The sequence below is a fragment of the Dromiciops gliroides genome, chromosome 3 (genome assembly GCF_019393635.1).
Source record: "Dromiciops gliroides isolate mDroGli1 chromosome 3, mDroGli1.pri, whole genome shotgun sequence".
NCBI classification, from domain to species: Eukaryota; Metazoa; Chordata; class Mammalia; order Microbiotheria; family Microbiotheriidae; genus Dromiciops; species Dromiciops gliroides.
Genome location: NC_057863.1, coordinates 533,604,797 through 533,624,144, shown reverse-complemented (window position 1 = coordinate 533,624,144; position 19,348 = coordinate 533,604,797). Strand labels below are relative to the sequence as shown.

The 19,348-nt window shown below is 40.2% G+C and overlaps 1 protein-coding gene across 3 annotated transcripts in view; it reads right to left on the bottom strand.

Annotated features, from left to right (window-relative positions):
* Positions 1 to 19,348, bottom strand: part of SIK2 (salt inducible kinase 2) — a 159,180-nt gene that overhangs the window by 27,061 nt on the left and 112,771 nt on the right. Inside the window, exons 4-6 of one of the 3 annotated variants that reach the window (XM_043997141.1) lie at positions 17,402 to 17,563; positions 4,166 to 4,303; positions 2,049 to 2,173 (exon numbers count right to left, since the gene is read on the bottom strand). In XM_043997141.1, the coding sequence (XP_043853076.1) occupies positions 2,049 to 2,173; positions 4,166 to 4,303; positions 17,402 to 17,563 (425 nt within the window). Of the gene's footprint in view, positions 1 to 2,048; positions 2,174 to 4,165; positions 4,304 to 4,479; positions 4,502 to 17,401; positions 17,564 to 19,348 lie in introns of those variants that run through there. The other 2 variants (XM_043997142.1, XM_043997143.1) reach the window with 2 other exon arrangements.

Genomic DNA, 19,348 nt, shown 5'->3' with positions numbered 1-19,348 from the left:
TGAGACAGTGGAAAGACAGAGACTGGAAATAAGGGATAGGCAGGGGATGTCAGAGAGGGCAATCTGTTGGAGGAGACAGGATGGAATGGGACTGCCTGAACAAGTAGAGGGTAGGGAGTAAGGCCATTTCATCATGTGAGACAGGAGTGGAGGAGAAAGGGGCAGAAGATACTTGAGTAAATGAGAAAGAGGGGAGAAGGAGATCATGGAAAATGGCTTCAATTTTTTCTTTAAAATGGGAGGTGAGGTTCTGAGCTGGGGGGTGGGGAAAGGGGGAACCATGGGAGGTTTGAGGAGGGATGAAAAGGTTTGGAAGAGCTACTCTGGAGAAGGGGGGAGTGAGTTGATAAGGGAAGTACAGCAGGGCTGTCTAGCAGGGGGGAGGACCCAGATGAGATTGTGTCAACATAAATTTGTAGTGGGCCCAATCAGAATGGTTGTATGATTTTCTCTATCTTTATTTAGTAGCATGTGTACAAGAAATGAAGGTGGTGAATAGTGGGAGGGATCCAAGACTGAGGCTTGGCTGGGTGTAACTGGGGATATGATTAAGGGGCTAGAGGAGACCTAGTGGAAGACAGTGTCGTGTTGAATTGGTTCAGCAAGGAGTCAAGATGGGGAAAAGAGGAGACGGTGGCTAGTGAAGGGGAAATGGCTTGGGAGAGAATTCAGGGGTCAAGGGATTGGAGGTCACAGTGTGGATAAAAAGTAGGGTTTTGTAAGGGGAGGCCCAGAAACAGGAGATAGAACAGACAGTCTGGTTGGGTTGTAGAGTAAGGGAGAGGGACTAAGTGGTCTAGAAAGAGGTTAGGGTCAGGTTGTGAAGAATTGTAAAAGCTGAACAAATAGAGCTTATATTTGATCCTAGTGGCAACAGGGGCCACTGGAGTTGATAGAGTAATGAAGGTGACATAATCAGATCTGTACTTAAGGAAGATCACTTTGGCAGAAGTCTATAGATAGAATGGAGTAGGGAGAGACTTGAGTCGGGGAGACCAATTAGGAGGTTGGGGGAATAATATTGGTGACAGGTGAGTGGCAGCTGGGGGTGGGGTCTGATGCAGGAGGTATGATGATAGAAAGTAAGCCTCTTGGGGCAGTTAGGTGGCACAGTGGATAGAGCACCGGCCCTGGATTCAGGAAGACCTGAGTTCAAATACGGCCTCAGACACTTGACACTTACTAGCTGTGTGACCCTGGGCAAGTCACTTAACCCCAATTGCCTCACCAAAAAACAAAAACAAAAAACAAAGAAAGTAAGCCTCTTGCAGGTAGCTATTCAGTGCTCTCCTCTCTACATTGTCTCTGATAACCTCATCTGCTTCCATGAGTTTATTATCAGTTCTATGGAGATTGCCATCTATCTACCTCATCAGAATGGAAGCTCCTTGGAGGCAGAGGCTGTTTCTACTTTACTCCATATCTGCAGTGTTTAGTCCAGTGCCTGGCACACAGAGACCCTCTTTTCAATCCTTTATTCATATTTGTGGTGAGGTACAGCAAGTAGCCAAGGATGATGCCGAGGTCATGGGCTATGGGAGACTAGAGGTGTGTTAGTATCTTCAAGAGAAATCGGGAAGTTTGCAAGACAAGTGGGTTTGTAGAGAAAGAGGACATGTTAAGTTTGAGATATGTACAGGACATCCAATTTGAAATGTACAATAGGTCACTGGTGATGGGAAATTCAAGCTTGGGGGAAAGACAGTGGCTGGATATATAAATCTGGGAGTCATCTCCATAGAACTGATAATAAACTCATGGAAGCAGATGAGGTCATCAGAGACAATGTAGAGAGGAAAGCACTGGATAGACAGAGTGAGTGTGGGGCAGCTAGGTGGTGCAGTGGATAGAGCACAGGCCCTGGATTCAGGAGGACCTGAGTTCAAATCCGACCTCAGACACTTAACACTTACTAGCTGTGTGACCCTTGGCAAGTCACTTAACCCCAATTGCCTTGCCAAAAGACAAACAAACAAACAAACAAACAAACAGAGTGAGTATGAGGAAATACCCACAAGATATACTTAATATAGAGAGAAGGAAAATACCCAAATATCCAGTTGTGGTCCTTCATACTGTTGTCCTTCGAAGACTTCCGGGGCGGCATAAGGAGGGCTGCCACACCATGTGGCCAGTGGTTCACCACTCTTAAAGAAATTTCCAAAACCAAAATCTGTTGAGATGGAAATATATGTTACTTTCATCCAAAGTTGTGAGACTATACTGAATCACTGCCAGAAGGTCTGTAATTAGCCAATATCAACAAAGGACTTTTTCTAAAGGAAAATCAGAGACAGAGGACCACCTTTCAAATTATTTTCTTCCCTCTGTGTGGCTTATCCTTTTGAATTTTAATAAACCTTACTTCAACAAGTTACTGTTGTAGCTACTGATTTTATCTGTAGGATCAGTAAGACAAGACACTGAACACTTAGGAATAAAAAATAAGCCACACATAAAGAATGACAGTAGACACATGCTTTAAAGTCTGCTGAGTGTTTCATCAAATATCCCATTGATCTTCACAACAAGCCTGAGAGAGAGGAACCACTGGGAGGCAGCTATTCTTCCCATCTACCAGAGAAGCAAACTGAGTCTCAGAGCGAATAAATAACATGCTCACAGTCACATAACTACTGAGCCTCAGAGGTAGAATTTGAATCCCGTGAGTATGCTTCACTCCAACTCTAACATTTTATCCACTATCCCGTACTAAGACATGCCTACTCATACACCATTTGAAGCTCAGGTAATGAATGTTGTCCCACAGAACAGAGCTGTAGATTTTCAAAGTCTCATTTAATTTTTCCTGACAGTTCAGTAGAGAGTCCCCTAACTATTCTCCCTTAAGTAACAGTACTCTCTGTGTTGGTCTGCAGGTATTTCCTAGGCAAGTGATCCAGAAACATTATGGCCAATCCTAGACATCATCAATACCATGTATTTAATCATATTTGAGACATAATCATAAAGCAAAAGAACAGTCTCATTCAAGTGTCAAGGTCTATTATGCAATTTAATTAATTTGATTAAACTATACTACAAAACCCCCAATGAATTTTTCAAAGGTATATAAAAGTCAAAATGATCTGTTCCTATGAGTTATTAAAAACAAATTTTAATTTTTCCCCTGAGAGATAGATATCTGATTCCTTTCCTTGCCCCCTGTTCCAGACCATTATAACGATGCAGAATGATTGGTTTCCTGGTAACATGAAAATTTTTTTCCTAGTGAAATTTATTTTAATACCTTTAATACCTTTCCAATCTATTATCATGTTATACAACAGGTTTTATTCCTTTCCCTTGTTTTCTTTCCAATACCAAAAAGTCAGATGATTTAATGTCCATAATTGTTCTGAGCAGCAGTGCACAGATGAATCAATGTACCAAACTAATCATCATTTTGTCCTTGACAGCATTTACTATATGCCAAGGACAAAGATCTCAACTTGGGACTGCCTAAAAGCAAAAAGGCAGTTATAACCTCTCTGCTCCCCCAGTTTGTAAAGCACCAACTACATAGGTACCCCTGGGAAAAGCCTGTCCCACTCCAAACATGCTCAATCTCTATCTCTCAGATCCCTTTAAAACAGCCCCTTTGAGGTCCAGGGACCAGTTAGAACGGCACTTGACTTTCTCTTTTTCATTTTAAATGGAACAGAGTGAGTCAGCACAAGAAAGGAGCAGGCCTGGATAGGATGCAACAGATCACAAAACTCACTACATCATCTTTTCTTTCAAACCCACCCCATTCCAGAACTTTCTAAAGCTTGTAGAGGGTAATACCACCTCCCTCTAGTTGTGTAGGTTGACACCTTCTGGGGGATGTTGGGATCACAACATTTCAACTTCTCACTCTCTTGACCCCAGATCCACAGTCAACTATTTCTACCTACGAATCTGTCCTATCTGTCCCCTTCTCTCTACTCTCTACTGGCCATTCCCTAGTCCAGGCCTGCATCATCTCTCACCTGACTACTATAGTAGCCTTGCAACTGTTCTCCCTTCCTAAAGTCTTATCCCCTTTCAAACCATTCTATATCCTTTTTAAAGCCCCATTTTTGTGAATATTTTACAATACTCATAATTATAAGCAAAGAATTATATATATATATATATAATTTAAAAATACATAAATATATACATATGGAAGGGTGCATACTCAAAAATGGTTTGCTGAGAGAGGGGAGTTTAGAGACCGCTGCTTTACTGGATGTCAGCTTAAGCAGATTCCCAGTGTCCGATATTTCTGTTATTAGATTTGCTGCCCAAGAGCCTTCCAGAGACTGGCACATCTGCACTGAATTAAAAAATTTTTTAAAAAAGTTTTTAGCACTGGTTAGGTCCTGTAATTAACTCATTATCACCTACTGTTACCTCGACAAGATCAAGTCCCTGATTAAATAGGACATAGGAAAGAAAGAGGAAATGGGCAAGAATGGAGAGAGAAGGAATAGATACCAAAAAAATACAGACCACTCATTGTTGGTGGGCAGCCAGATGCACTGCAGTCACTGAATGTACTGGGGAGAGGAAAGGAAGGAGGGAAACACAATAATAGAAGCAGAATTTTTTGGTTATTGTTTCACAGGTTTACCTGGCTAGTTCAACATATAGATTTGCACAATTGTTAGGAAAACCTTATCTACACTACACTTCTAAAGTTTGCCTATATGACTGACCACCTACACCACTGCTACAATCCAAGTTAAAAAGATTAACAGCTAAATAAAGTCTCAGTTATCTGGAAGTATCAACAACAGTACTTCAGTTAAAGATCAAGGACAAGATGTCCAAAATAGTTTCAAAAGAACAATGTTTTAATTTCACCCAATGCTAGGAAAGCAAAATAAGTAAACTGGGATGTGTGTACTTGTGGTATCAATACAACTAGCAACAGAGTAGCAAATCATTTTAAAGAAAAGTACTGTGAAGAGCGTGAGTCAGACCGCTTCCAAGGTGGCTCTTACTCCACAGCCCAATCACAAGATGAGTTCTTACACACTCATTAAGTTGAGGATTCTAGCCAAACATACTTGAAAAGCTCTTCAAAGGGACTAAACCATTGACTTTAATGCCTGAAAGCCAAGGTTAATCAGTTAAACTTCCTGTATAAGTACATAACACAATGAAGGTCTTATTTTTAACATCCTTCTCCCCCCCCCCCAAAGGAAAAGAGAGACTGCTCACATATAGGCACAGATGGTGTTATTTCCAATAGTCATTTTATATTCTACCTTTCTAACAATAGAGAGGTGTTTGCTGCAAGGAATTAACTGTGATTTGGGGTTTCCATGACCCCATCTTTGCTTCATCAGGGTCAGACTGAAAAGATGTAACCTTGAAAAAGCCCCACCTAGGAGTTACCCCATGCCCACATGGGCCTGGCCAAATTATAATGGGGACAGGGGCTATGTTGAAATAACTGGAGACTCAGCATGGCTAATAACCTCCCTTCAACTGGGGGAGGCAGGAAGGAGGGGAAAAAGCCCCACCTAGGAGTTACCCCATGCCCACATGGGCCTGGCCAAATTATAATGGGGACAGGGGCTATGTTGAAATAACTGGAGACTCAGCATGGCTAATAACCTCCCTTCAACTGGGGGAGGCAGGAAGGAGGGGAGAGAGAGAGAGAGGAGGAGAGAGGGAGAGGGAGAGGGAGAGGGAGAGGGAGAGGGAGAGGGAGAGAGGGAGAGAGGGAGAGAGGGAGAGAGGGAGAGGGAGAGGGAGAGGGAGAGGGAGAGAGGGAGAGAGGGAGAGAGGGAGAGAGGGAGAGAGGGAGAGAGGGAGGGAGGGAGAGAGGGAGAGAGGGAGAGAGAGAGAGAGAGAGAGAGAGAGAGAGAGAGAGAGAGAGAGAGAGAGAGAGAGAGAGAGAGAGAGAGAGAAGCGGGTGTATGGTGGACCTTTGGACCAACCGGGAGACATGGCACAGCTGATTCTCCTTGGAACTGTGGATTCCAGGTGGTGGTAAGTTTGTGTTGTTGAAGCGAGGCTAGCCTTTTGGGCTAGCTGAGCTGGGTTTGAACCAGGCTGTTCTGGGTGGCTGAGGAAGCAGAGCTTGTTTGGGGTACCTGGGGCCTTTTTACCCTCAAGATTTAGATTCTAATCATCTGGGAAGTGGGTTGTATCTTTCCCTTTCTCTATTCCCTTTCTCATTGTCCCTTGCTCTATTAATTTCACCTGAGTTGTAGATTTGTTCCCATTAATAAAACCTGATTTGTTTGTGGAAAAGAGGTTGTTAATTTCATCTCTTATCAGTCTTAGAGAAATAACTAGAAAAAGGCAGTTTGGAAGGGAGGAAGTTCTGGACCTAGAGGTCTCTCATTGTTTTCTGAGCCCCAATATTATGGTGAGCCACCCAATTAACTCTCCCCATACTAAATTTGGCCCAAACATTACCACTCTGGGAGGTCCACCTTGACTCTAGTGACAAGTGATTTTAAATAAAGACTGTATAGGGAAGGTTCCTCCTCTAAAAATGCAAGATTGGTTTTCCCACCTTAGTAGGCTCTCATAAAAATCTCATGGGCAAAAAAGTAAGTGAATAGCAAGGGAAGAAATAATTGTATTGTTGTTTGTCCTTCATTCTTGAAGAGAACTATGACACTGAGGTAATGTCATGACTTGCAGTGTCAGAGGAGAGAGGGGGGCATATTCAAGAGATATTACAAAGGTGAGATTGATAACAGATTGGTCACAGGTAGTGAGGAGTCAAGAGTGAAATCTAGGTTGTGATCATGAGGGATTGGGATGATCGTATTGCTGTTAGATGGGAAGAGAGATGTGAAGATAAAACTGACAAGATTTGGTAACTGGTTAGATTTAGGGGCAGGGGAGGGAAGAATTGGGGGGAGAAGATGACATCATACTTGGGTGCCTGGAAGGTTGGTGATGTTCTTTTTTTTTTTTTTTTTTTTTTGCAGGCAATGGGGGTTAAGTGACTTGCCCAGGGTCACACAGCTAGTAAGTGTCAAGTGTCTGAGACTGGATTTGAACTTAGGTCCTCCTGAATCCAGGGCCAGTGCTTTATCCACTGCGCCACCTAGCTGCTCCCATTGCCTTATATTTTACAGAAAAAACAAGGCTATTCACCATGAGCCCTCTCTTTCTCATCTCCTGTCACTTGGGTGCCTTCTGACACTCATCCTTTACCCGTCTCACCAGATAAAATGGCCTTCCTCCTTACCAAGGCTAACCCCTTTACTTGTTCAAATGATCCCATTCCCTTCCATTTCCTCCAACAGAATGCCCCCCTGTCATATCTACTCTCACTTATTTTCGATTTTTTCTGGTTTACTTGCTCATTTTCTACTGCCTACAAATATGCACATTTCTTCCATTCTAAAAAAACAAAACAAAAACAAACCATCACTAGACCCATCCATTCTTACTAACTTGTCCTATCTCTTCTGCCCTATGTAGCTAAACTTCTTGAAAAGGCCTTCTACAATAGGTGCCTCCATTTTCTCTCCTCTCTTCTTGACCCTTTACAATCTGGCTTCTGATGTTATCATTCCACTGAAACAACTCTTTCTGGAATTACTAATGTTTTTCAAGTTGTCAAGTCCAGAGGCTTTTTTTCAATCATTCTCATCAACCTTCTCTGAAGCCTGGACCCTGTTGATTACCCTCTCCTCCTTGATATTTTTCCTTGCTAGGTAAAGATAATCAACTCTGGAAGATTAGAAACTCTGAGCAACACAATGACCAACCACAATTCCCAAAGACTCATGATGAAACTTGTTATCTGCATCCAGATAGAGGAAAGATGGACAGTGAAGACAGAAGTATATATTTTTTTCCTTCTTCCTTTTTTGGAGGGGAAAGGAACATGCCTAATGCGGGACTTTGTTTTGTAACCAGACAAAGAAGGGCTGAACACAAACACACACAGGTTTTGTGTGGAAATAACATCTAACTCAACAGGAAGACAAGTAGGAATAGGGAGAGACTCTAATATGGGGGTGGGAATAGCTGCAAGGAAAACAAATTTTCTGACCCTAAATTCAGAATTAAAAGATGGGAAGTGGCAGGGAGAAAAACAAGGAACTATAATTCAAGGGGTTATACTATGTTGCATCTTAGACAACTGGGGAATGGCTGAACAAAATGTAGCCTATGAATATAACAGAATATTAATGACGTGCTACAAGAAAGTGATTCCTGGAAAGTATCTACTGATAAAGATTAAAGTAAGCAGAACCAAAAGATCAATTTATACAGGGATGGCAACACTGTAACAATAAATAACTTTGAAACACTTAAGAACTTGGGTGAATTCAGTGAGTGACCATGTCTCCAGAGGACCAACACCTCCCGACAAAGACAGAGAGACAGACAGAGAGACAGACAGAGAGACAGACAGACAGACACACACACAGAGGCAGAGTGGATTTGTTTTACCTGGCTATGTTATTATAAGTTTTGTCTGGTTTTTTTTTTTTTTTTGGGTGAGGCAATTGGGGTTAAGTGACTTGCCCAGGGTCACACAGCTAGTAAGTGTTAAGTGTCTGAGGTTGGATTTGAACTCAGGTCCTCCTGACTCCAGGGCCGGTGCTCTATCCACTGTGCCACCTAGCTGCCCCTTGTCTGTTTTTAAAATCTTTTTTATGTTGGTTTCTAATTGGGTAGGGGGAGTGTGAGGAAGAGTTAGGAGCAGCTAGGTGGCGCGGTGGATAAAGCATTAGCTCTGGATTCAGGAGGACCTGAGTTCAAATCCGGCCTCAGACACTGACACTAGCTGTGTAGCTGTGTGACCCTGGGCAAGCCACTTAACTCTCATTGCCTCCCCCCCTAAAAAAAAGAAAAAGAAAAGAAAAGTAAGAGTTAGCAACAGTGGTACCAAAAAAAGTGGGGCATTGTTTAACATTTTTAAAAATGCACAGAAGAAAACAGAAGGAAGCACAGATAAACAGAGCAGTTTTGAAAGTTACATGCCGATTATATATACACACATATACGTATGTATATATTTAAAAAGCAAGAGTTATGAAATGGAAATTCATGATTTCATTTCTAATCCCCTTTGTGTGTGCTGCTGTGAGTATAGAAATGTTCTTTTCAGTTTAAGTTTAGAAAAAAACTTTCAAAAAAATAAAATCGGAGATTATTAACACATGTGGTTGTTCAATTGTTTTTCAGTAATGTTTGACTCTTTGTGACCCCATTTGGGTTTTCCTTGGCAAAGATACTAGAGTAGTTTGCCATTTCTTTTTCTAGACCATTTTATAGAGAAGAAAACTGAGGCAAACAGGGTTAGGTGACTTGCCCAGAGTCACATAGCTAGTAAGTGTCCCAGGCCAGATTTGGATTTAGGAAGATGAGTCTTCCTGATTCCAGGCCAGGCTCTATCCACTCTATCCAGTGCACCACCTAGCTGCTCAAACTAATATATAACCATACTTATTTTGTAAAGGCATATAAAGACCATTATGTGGTATGAATGAACATACAACTTTTCATAAATGATGTCTATACTCCCTCCCCCAACAATAATTATGAATTTGCCATGATCAATCCATATCCACCAGTTTTCCCCTGGGTGACTTTTAGAAGACAGGGTCAGTGCCACAATCTGTCACAATGGAAAAGAATAGCTCCAGACTACATGAAGATTATATTCATGATCTCAACCTCATCTGATTACTTCTCTAAACAAGTGAGCCAAGCAGACATGCACTGTGGATGCTAAGAAAGGCAGCCTAGCATATCGGAATGGGACTTGGAATAAGAAAAGCAGGGCTGGGGGCAGCTAGGTGGCGCAGTGGATAAAGCACTGGCCCTGGATTCAGGAGGACCTGATTTCAAATCCAGCCTCAGGCACTTGACACTAGCTGTGTAGCTGTGTGACCCTGGGCAAGTCACTTAACCCCCACTGCCCCACAAAAAACCCAAACAAACAAACAAAAAAAGAAAAGCAGGGCTAAAGTCTTTAGCAATGCTACATACTAACTGTGTGGCAAGTCAACTAACCTTTCTTGGTGTGAGTTCCCTCCTATATATAATGGAAACAGTAAGACATACTAACTACTTTGTAAGACTATTATGAGAACATCATTTTATATCAAGTGCTGTATAAATTTCAACTATTATTTCCTCCCTCTTAGGGCTGCTGTGAGGACCAATACATGTATAATACTTTACGATGATAACTAGTAAACAGGAGCTACCACGTTAATGATAAATAGGAAGTATCCAGGAAGGGAAGCAAATAAGCATTTAGCCAGTGGCCACTATGTGCCCCTATAGTGTAGAGTATACAAAGTGTACTAAACGTGTTCTTTCTTTCTTTTTTTTGGCAGGGCAATGAGGGTTAAGTGCCTTGCACAGGGTCACACAGCTAATAAGTGTCAAGTGTTTGAGGCTGAATTTGAACTCCGGTCCTTCTGAATCCAGGGCTGGTGCTTTATCCACTATGCCACCTAGCTGCCCCTAAACACTTTCTACAGATATTATCACATTTGATCATATTAGATGTTATAAAAACATAATGTTAGATTCTTGTTATTCTGTTGTTCTCATTTCAAAAAGTGATTACTGTCCTTCGTCTTTTTGAAGCCATAAAGATCATAACATTTAGATGATGCAGGACTCCTCAAATCCTCATGTAGGCATCAAGACACTGAATAATGCCTTACATACAGCACATGTGCACATATTTGCTAATCAATTGTTTGATCCCATTGATTATTACCTAATGATGCCTGAGAATTCTATAATGCTCTTTCATTTGGAAAAGGGAATAATCAAGAATTTTTCACTAAAGGCTGCCTGTTCTTTTTTTTAAAATTATAAAAGTATTTTATTATTTTCCAGTTACATGTAGAGACAGTTTTCAAGATTTGTTTTTATAAGATTTCTAGTTTCAAATTTTTCTCCCTCCCTCTCCTCCCTCCCCCCTTACAAGACAGCAAGTAATCTGATATAGGTTATATATGTACAATCACATTAAACATATTTCTACCATTAGTCTTGCTGTGAAAGAAGAATCAGAGCAAAAAGGAAAAAACCTCAAAAAAACCCAGCAGCACCAAAAACAAAGAAATAGTATGGTTCAATCTGAAGGCTGCCTGTTCTTGAAGAAGCTGAATATGGATTACATACAAAGATTATTTATACTCTAAAACAATCTTTTTGGGGCAGCTAGGTGGTGCAGTGGATAAAGCACCAGCTCTGGATTCAGGAGGACCTGAGTTCAAATCTGACCTCAGACACTTGACACTTAATAGCTGTGTGGCCCTGCACACTTAATCCTCATTGCCTTGCAAAAAAAATAAAATTAAATAAATTAAAAGGGTTGAAACACAAAATATTAAAAAAAACCCAATCCTTTCAAAGTTCTTATTTGCAATACATACAAAATCTTAAAAAGCTTAAGTTACTGGGTTCATACTATTTTAAATATCTAAAAAATAAAATAAATACTATCACAAATTAGTTTTCAAGGTGATAGAAACTATTTCACAGAATCAACATAGCCAATGGAATTTTTTTTTGTTTATTCAACAGTGTGATAAAGTTTCTACTGTATAGGTTCAAAAATTTTCCTACTGAATAGTCTTTAGGGTTCATTCATCCTCTCAGCTAATATTCAGCTAGACTAGCTAATAGAGATTCATTCACCTTTTGTTATTATGGTACTAGGAATGAGGAAGACAATTAGGAAGAAACAAAGGGTGATAAATGAAAGGTAGAAGAGTGATAGAGGAAATACTGACCCCACTCCATGGAATGAATATTGATCAGCCAACACTGACATCAATGCATGTTTTGATGGTCACCAATAAGAAAAGGCCAACTGCAAGTCTACTTTAAAATTATCAGCCATTTTTTTACCTAATAGGAGATTAAAGCAAACAGTCCTAGTCAAGATAGAATAGGACTCTAATGATCAATACAGGGCAGTTCCCTTCTTAGGTCAGCAAGTGCAATATGTTTAGAAGCAAATGATCACTTTCCTCAAATTAAAGAAGAGTAGCATAGCTTGGCAAAAACAAAGAAATATTATCTGATCTTGGAATATCCAAAAAAAAAGATGTGCTTGCTGGTACTATGCAAGTTTCAGAGAGGAAGACAGAGCATTTCAATATTTGCTGACTTTAAGTTTACTACATTTGATTAAAACTCCACAGCAAGGGGGCAGCTAGGTGGCCCAGTGGATAAAGCACCGGCCCTGAATTCAGGAGGACCGGAGTTCAAATCCAGTCTCAGACACTTGACACTTACTAGCTGTGTGACCCTGGGCAAGTCACTTAACCCTCATTGCCCTGCCAAAAAACCCCAAAAAAACAACCCACAAAAAAACAAAAATAGAATTCCACAGCAATGTCATTGGGTCCAGATGATACCTAAGAACATTTTACCTAAGATTGGCTCCCATTCTATGCTGCCAAGAGAAATTTTTCTCATTAAATAGTTTTGTAGTAGAGTCTTTCCTGAATCAGCTTGCCATTAAAATTATATACTTTGTGTGAAAAATTCTGCCCTTTCCTTCCTTCAGGTTCTGGATAGCACAAGGCACCACCTGAAGCTGTGTAACAGAGAAAATCTGTCTATTCCTTTTTTTTGAGGGGCAATAAGGGTTAAGTGACTTGCCCAGGATCACACAGCTAGTAAGTGTCAAGTGTCTGAGGCCACATTTGAACTCAGGTCCTCCTGAATCCAGGGTCGGTGCTTTATCCACAGCGCCACCTATCTGCCCCTTGTCTACTCCTTTTTATAAGAAAATGGCTAAATCACAGACAATAGGAATCATTTTCCCATGTCCCACCAAAACTTTCCTTGGATTTACAACAGAAGACCTTTGATTCATGAACCAGTGTAATTATGTGGGCTATGTCTTACTATATGCATTACTGTCCCAGAAAAAAAAATCAACTTGCTTTAAATATGTGCAGTTTCACAAAACATATTTCTGAAATCTCTGTCAACTCCTTTAAGGGTTGTGTTAATAAGGTCTAGCTATCTCCCAAACACTCAATTTAAGGAGGTGGCATTAAAGTATAAATAAATTGTATTTATATAATGCCTTACAGTTTTCTAAGCATTTGCTTCACAAAAGCCCTGTGAAGAAGGTCATGTATGATGATCCTCATTTTATATGTGAGGAATAAGGCTTTCAAAGGTGAAGTGACTTTGTTCATGGATGATCACTGAGCTAGTCAATGTCTCTGATAGGAACTGAGTCTATGGCCTTGACTCCCCAAAGTTCATCCTACTTCTCTTCTGAGAAGCCCAAGGCAGGCTTCACTGGCACTTTGGTGAAATCCCAATTAAATAAATGCTGGACTAATCAGTTTCCATGTGTGCCTTTACATTTCAATGACCTATGGTCACAGGGTGACTTGTTCTGGTTCTACTTGTTTTATTTGGCAAAAGTTCATATAAGCGTCCCCAAATTTTTCAGAACTCTGTCATGATAATATTCACTCATTCATATGCCATAATTTGTCCAGTCATTCCCCAAATGGGCACTCGTTTCCCTTTAGCTTCCTTTCATGAAAATTGCTCACACACACACACACACACACACACATACACACACACGAACTCAGCAAGTTCAAAGTCACACACACATGTGCATACAGGTATGTACGCAGCACATATGTATGCACACACATGTATGTATGTATGTATGTGTGACCTTGCCTTGCTTTGAACTCATTGGGTTGTATGCCTAGTAACAGTATCAATGGGTCAAAAGTGCTGTAATTTTGGTATAATTCCAAACCATTTTCTAGAATACTTAAACCAATTCACAGCTTTCCCCACAGTTAATTAGTATCCTCCCAAAGCCACTTTAACATTCACATTTTGGGTTTTTGTCATCTTTTCCAATCTGAGTCCCCTTCCTTTCCACTCCTACTATAGCCACCCTTGTACAGGACTTCATCTATGCTTGATTAGGTTTCGTAAGTCTTATACCTTCCTTCAGGCTGTGCCCTCTCCAATCTTATCCTTTATGCCCATTGCTTAAGTAATCTTCCTAACCACTCTGATCACAACACTCTTCTTTCAGAGTACCTTCCTGTTACCATTTGAATTGGAGTTGGAATGCTTAGCAGTTCAGCTTGAGAAAGGACTTCAGTGTCCAGTACCTTATCTTGCCAAGTGATCTTCAGAATCCTCCTAAGACAATTCAAATGGAAGCGATTCAGTTTCCTGGCATGGTGCTGGCATACTGTCCAGGTTTCACTGGCACAGAACAACGAGGTCAGTACAATGCCTCTGTAGACCTTCAGTTTGGGAGGCAGCCTAATACCTCTTCTCTCCCATATTTTCTTCTGGAGCCTCTCAGACACTGTGCTAGCTCTGGGAATGCGAGCGTCAACATCATCTGTGTGTACATCCCTTGAAAGTATACTGCCAAAGTACCCAATAAGAGTTGGATAACAAGCACTCAAACTCTACTGCAGAGTCTAACTCTGATGGACTGGCCATGTTGTTCGAATGTCAAATGTAGGTTTGCCTAAAAAACAATGTTCTGGAGAACTCACACAAGGAAAGCTCTCACGTGGAGGTTAGAAGAAGTGATACAAGGTCTCTTAAGACCTCTGGAATGGATTGTGAGACACGGGAGACACTGGCACAGGACTGCCCAGCATGGTGTGCCTGAATCAAAGAAGGTGCTGTGCTCCATGAGCAAGGCTGAATCACAGTAGCTCAAAAGAAACATGAGGTGTGCAAATTTAGAGACATCTTCACTCCAAATGTCCATATGGACTATTTGTGTTCAGCCTGTGAAAGAGCTTTCCAAGATTGTACTGGTCTGGTCAGCCACAGTCGGACACACTGTACCTTCACTCCAACATAATGATGCCATTTTGGCCCTCTTCAAGCACAAAGGACAACAACCAGCCATTTGAATTAAGTATAAACTTTGGACACTTGCATTCAAGGCTCTTTCCAGTCAAGATCTTTAAGGATCTCACCAGGCTGGAAGAATGGGTCAAATATATGGTAATAGGAATAAGTGGTGAATTTTATACTTGGGCAAAAAAGATTACCTAAGTCCAGAATGGGGAGGCATAGCCGCCCAACACTTTGAGGACCAAAAGTGCAATATGAATCAATAATACGATATGGCAGCTACAAAAGCTAATTTGACCTTAGTCTAAATTAGCAGAGTAATGGTGTCTAAAAGGAAGAGGACGTTAAATCCCATTGTATTCTGCCCATATGAGACTGCATCTGGAATACTGTGTCCAGTTGTAGGAGCTCCACTTTGGGGAGGACACTAACAAAATGGAGTGATGAACGAAGACCAAGATAGTGAAGGAACTGGAGATTATTTCATGAAAACCATTTGAAGGAACTAGAAATATGTGACTTGAAGAAGTTCTAGAAGAAGATATGAAGATTATGTTATCTGCCTTTAAGAATTTGAAGGGCTAGGGGGCGGCTAGGTGGCGCAGTGGATAAAGCACCGGCCCTGGAGTCAGGAGTACCTGAGTTTAAATCCGGCCTCAGACACTTGATACTTACTAGCTGTGTGACCCTGGGCAAGTCACTTAACCCCCATTGCCCTGCAAAAAAAAAAAAAATTTGAAGGGCTGATGATACTGATTAGACCTCTTCTGCTTGGCCCCAGATGGCAGAACTAGTAGCAATGGGTGAAAGTAGCAGGAGGCAGATAATGTAAAGAAACATTTCTAACAATCAGAGCTCCCAAAATGGGTTTTCTTGAGAGGGGCAAAGAAGGGGGCATTTCCCTTTATTGGAGGTCTTCAAATAAGGGGGCATTCGGGGGCAACTAGGTAGCTCAGTGGATAAAGCACTGGCCCTGGATTCAAAATCCAGCCTCAGACACTTGACACTGAACTAGCTGTGTGACCCTGGGCAAGTCATTTAACCTTCATTGCCTGGCAAAAACAACAAAACCACAACACCCCCACAAAACCAACAAATAAGGGGGCATTTTCCTTTATAGGAGGTCTTCAAATAAAGACTGGAAGACAACTGGTAAGAGATGATTTGGGGTATGGGCTAGACTAGAATTCTCTTCCAATTTGAGATTCTACGATTATTCATTCTTTGTATATTCCATAGGGCCTGGCATATTTCCATTTGTATGCAATATGCGTTCAAAAAACATTTGATGGGCAAATACAAATGAATACAGTAATCTAATACAATTTTGGGGGGTTGTTCCCCACAATAGGTATTTAATCTACTTGTCCTTCATCTTTCTCTTTTGTCTGGATGTTTTCCTCTGCTCCTCTCTGACATTCCATATGATCACAATACCTTATAATTTTATAAGCTTTTATATTTCTTATCTCATGCCCTCCAAAATCCAAACCAGAAAACACACCTCTTCCAGAAAATCATTTGTGATTAACCCCAACTTAGCTGATTCCTCCTTTGCCTTATCACTTCAGTTTACACAATTGGTTTGAATGCATTCATTTGTGGAATTAAGCACCCTGCCTCCCCCATTTGCAAAACACTGTTAGATTATGGGAGAGACATAAAAATAACATTGCATGAAATTAATTTGTACTTGGTAGAAATGAAGCATTTTAGAGTTGGAGCAAACCTTAGAGATTATCTTCAATGACATCATAATAATATCTAACATCTCTTTAGTGCTTTAAGGCTGACCATGCACTTTATAAACATTACCTCATCTGAATGCCACAACAATCCTAGGAGAGGGGTACTTCAGTCATTACCCCCATTCTATAGACAGGATAATTATGCACAAATAAGTTAAGTGAATTGCCTTGCTCATAGCTCATGCTTATGTCAATTTTTGAGTATTTTTCAACTGCATCTTTTCTTCTCATTAGAGGCTGCTATTTCACAAAAGCAGATTCTTAGAATTCCAGACTATTAATGCATAAAGGAAACCTCAAGATCATTTAGTCCAAATCTTTCATATCAATATCATAAAAAGCAGAACATTATTAGAGATTGAGACAAGGTGTGATGCATCTAAAGCTGCTCTTCTCATCTCATGCTTCTACCTTCACCTCTAATCTGACATCTCTTTCCTGCACTCAGCCACGCTATAGCGATCACACAACTAAAAGTACTGGTGATAAAGACATTCGAGGCTGCTCCTGTCTTCTTTCAGAGAGTCTTCAACATTCAACACATCTGGAAAAAATAGTGTTTCTCTTTCAAGAATATAGCCACAATGGGAAGTAGGTTACCTGAACTCTTGCCGCCAGCACACTACCGTTTACATTAATAACAAAATCAAGTTTTCCTTGCTTATAATTATGCAAAATGCCAAGTATGAATAAAGAAAATATGCTTGGAGTATGAGTCTGTTTGCTTACTGTCTTTGGTCATGAAAAAAGAACTACTTTCTTCTGTAATTGCTGATTTATCCCATTAAGTATGAACTATCGTGGTTAGAATTTTAGATTGTTTACAGCACATTTCCAGTTACCTGCTATTTTGATATTCATGTTGTTATCTAGCAGCAGATTTTCAGCCTTGAGGTCACGGTGTACAATATTCCGACTATGACAGTAATCTACCGCAGACAGGATTTGCCAGAATTTTCTCCTTGCCTCAGATTCATTCAACCGGCCATGATTTGCAAGGTAATCTGTAGAAGAGAAAATATTTGAGCTATTAGCCAAAGTAATATTCTATATTACTGTTACATATGTTCTATCTATAATACTCTAATATTCAGGTTTTTCCCCTTAGAAAGCTCTGTGTTCTATCAATACAGATTTGTGTTCAATTACAGTTTTCTTTTCCTATTCCCTTGTCCTTTTGGAAATGTCAGTCAAAATTCTTTGGAGTCCAGATATTGGTGAAAACCTGAAACCAGACAAAGGTAAGACATAGTCTTCTAGGATTGTTCACATTCTCTTTCACATCCAAACACAGTACTTAGCTTTCTGATAAAAATTTTCATTGAATGTTTTTTGTAGCATAATGTGTTTTTATAGAAAAGTAAGTTAGCAGAATGGGAAGAAAATTAATAGAAAACCAATTCTTAGATACTATTAGACAAGGGGCATCATTTAAACTACAGGTTCTTAACCTGGTTGTCTGTCATGCACCCCTTTGCTGTCTGGTGAAACCTATGGACCCTTTCTCAGAATAATGTTTTAAATGCATAAAGTAAAATATATCAGATTACAAAGGAAACCAATTATATCAAAGGACAGTTATCAAAATATTTAAAAACAATCACAGACATTATGTTAAGAATCCTTGCTTTAAAAATAGTTTTCAATAAACTTTTAGAAGAACTTTTGGTAACATAATTTTTAATTGTTATCCAGAAAGAAGTAATTTATATCCTGAATTATATTTTAAGGAAACAATTATGACCTATCCTCACATAAATGCAAGGACAGATTAAGTAAAATTCTACACTCTGAACCCACTATACAGCTGTTATATCATCCAGAGAAAGATGTAAAGAAGCTGGAATATCGTCTTTAAGCTATCTTCCATCTCTAAGATATGGTTCTATAATCTATGACTTGAATTATTTGTCCTTGCTTTCAAGTAGATTATAATCTAGTGGGGATGAGATAAGCATGTAAATAACCATAATACAGCACAGAATGTAAGTGACCTAAGAGATACCAAGTGCTATGTGGATTCAGAGTAGGGGGAGTGGGGAGGGAAGGGGGAGGAAAGGAGGAGTAGGGAGGGAAAAGAGGGAGGGAGGGAGAGAGGGAGGTCAGACCTGACCTGATGGAATATTTAGGAAGATAACTGTGACAACTAAGTGGAGAATGGACTGGAGTGGGGAAACACAACCAGCCATGTGGATCAAGAGCAAAAGGTACCTATTTGGATTTTCTAAAGACTTTCTATAGTGTTTCATATTAAAAACTATGGTTGTTGTTGTTTTTATTGAGGTAATTGGGTTTAAGTGACTTGCCCAGGGTCACACAGCTAAGTAAGTGTTAAGTGTCTGAGGCCAGATTTGAACTCAGGTACTCCTGACTCCAGGGCTGGTGCTCTATCTACTGCGCCACCTAGCTGCCCCCTTGTTTTGTTTTTTTTTTTGGCGGGGCAATGAGGGTTAAGTGACTTGCCCAGGGTCACACAGCTAGTAAGTGTCAAGTGTCTGAGGCCAGATTTGAACTCAGGTCCTCCTGAATCCAGGGCCAGTGCTTTATCCACTGTGCCACCTAGCTGCCCCCTAATAACTATGTTTTAAAAAATGAGTTAACACAGAAAGATTTTTGTTAGACAAGAAGCTAATCTAGAAAAAGAAAACAAAGGGCATATATACATACATACATACATACATACATACATATATATATACACATACACATATACATACATATATATTTAATTGATGACTTAGATGTTGGTATAGATAGTGTGCTTATTAAATATACAGACAGTACAAAGC